Raw genomic sequence first — 1,079 nt, 5'->3', positions numbered from 1 at the left:
AAAAAAAAAAAAAAAAAAAAAAAAAAAAAAAAGCTGGCAGCATCACACTACTTGACTTGAAACTATACTACCAGGCTACCATAATCAAAATGGCATGGTAGGGCAGCAACGCACGGAGGCGGCAGCAGAGCCTCCTCCTGCTGCTGCTGCGCCCCAACCCCCCGAGGCCAGCCAGTTCCTGCCTGCACCCCGCAGGCCCCACCTTGGGCCTCACCATGTCCGTGCTCTTTTTGTGGATCTTTGGAAAGAAGCAGATGCGGATTCTCATGGTTGGCTTGGATGCAGCTGGCAAGACCACAATCCTGTACAAACTGAAGTTGGGGGAGATTGTCACCACCATCCCAACCATAGGCTTCAATGTAGAAACAGTGGAATATAAGAACATCTGTTTCACAGTCTGGGGCATGGGAGGCCAGAACAAGATTTGGCCTCTGTGGTGACACTACTTCCAGGACACTCAGGGCCTCATCTTTGTGATGGACAGTAATGACCGGGAGCAGGTCCAAGAATCTGCTGATGAACTCCAGAAGATGCTGCAGGAGGATGAGCTGCTGCTGGTGTTTGCCAATAAGCAGGACATGCCCAATGCCATGCCCATGAGCGAGCTGACTGACGAGCTGGGGCTACAGCACTTGTGCAGCCACACATGGTATGTCCAGGCCACCTGTGCCACCCAAGGCACAGGTCTGTATGATGGTCTGGACGGGCTGTCCCATGATCTGTTAAAGTGCTGACCAGCCAGGGGCAGGCCCCTGATGCCCGGAAGCTCCTACGTGCATCCCCAGGATGACCAGACTCCCGGACTCCTCAGGCAGTGCCCTTTCCTCCCACTCTTCCTCCCCCACAGCCACAAGCCTCTGCTCCTGCTCCTGCCTGCATGTTCTCTCTGTTTTTGGAGCCTGGAGCCTTGCTCTCTGGGCACAGAGGGGTCCACTCTTCTGCCTGCTGGGACCTATGGAAGGGGCTTCCTGGCCAAGGCCCCCTCTTCCAGAGGAGGAGCAGGGATCTGGGTTTCCTTTTTTTTCTGTTTTGGGTGTACCCTTGGAGCCGGGTTGTGGGGAAGGTGAGGGCTCCAGGTG

The 1,079-nt window shown here is 55.1% G+C and overlaps 1 protein-coding gene across 1 annotated transcript; it reads left to right on the top strand.

Moving 5' to 3' along the window:
* Positions 1-102: 102 nt before the first annotated feature.
* On the top strand, positions 103-1,073 carry LOC108298833 (ADP-ribosylation factor 5-like). The gene has a single exon (XM_037735898.1). The coding sequence runs from the start codon at positions 477-479 to the stop codon at positions 732-734; it is 258 nt and encodes an 85-aa protein (XP_037591826.1). The 5' UTR covers positions 103-476; the 3' UTR covers positions 735-1,073.
* The last annotated feature ends 6 nt before the right edge of the window (positions 1,074-1,079 follow it).

The sequence above is a fragment of the Cebus imitator genome, unplaced genomic scaffold (genome assembly GCF_001604975.1).
Source record: "Cebus imitator isolate Cc_AM_T3 unplaced genomic scaffold, Cebus_imitator-1.0 Scaffold1124, whole genome shotgun sequence".
NCBI classification, from domain to species: domain Eukaryota; kingdom Metazoa; phylum Chordata; class Mammalia; order Primates; family Cebidae; genus Cebus; species Cebus imitator.
The sequence above is the reverse complement of the archived record's forward strand: the minus strand, read 5'-3'. Positions and strand labels throughout refer to the sequence as shown.

Bases quoted from the DNA above. Each gene is read 5' to 3' on its own strand.
- LOC108298833 (XM_037735898.1), top strand. From the start codon at position 477: ATGGACAGTAATGACCGGGAGCAGGTCCAAGAATCTGCTGATGAACTC.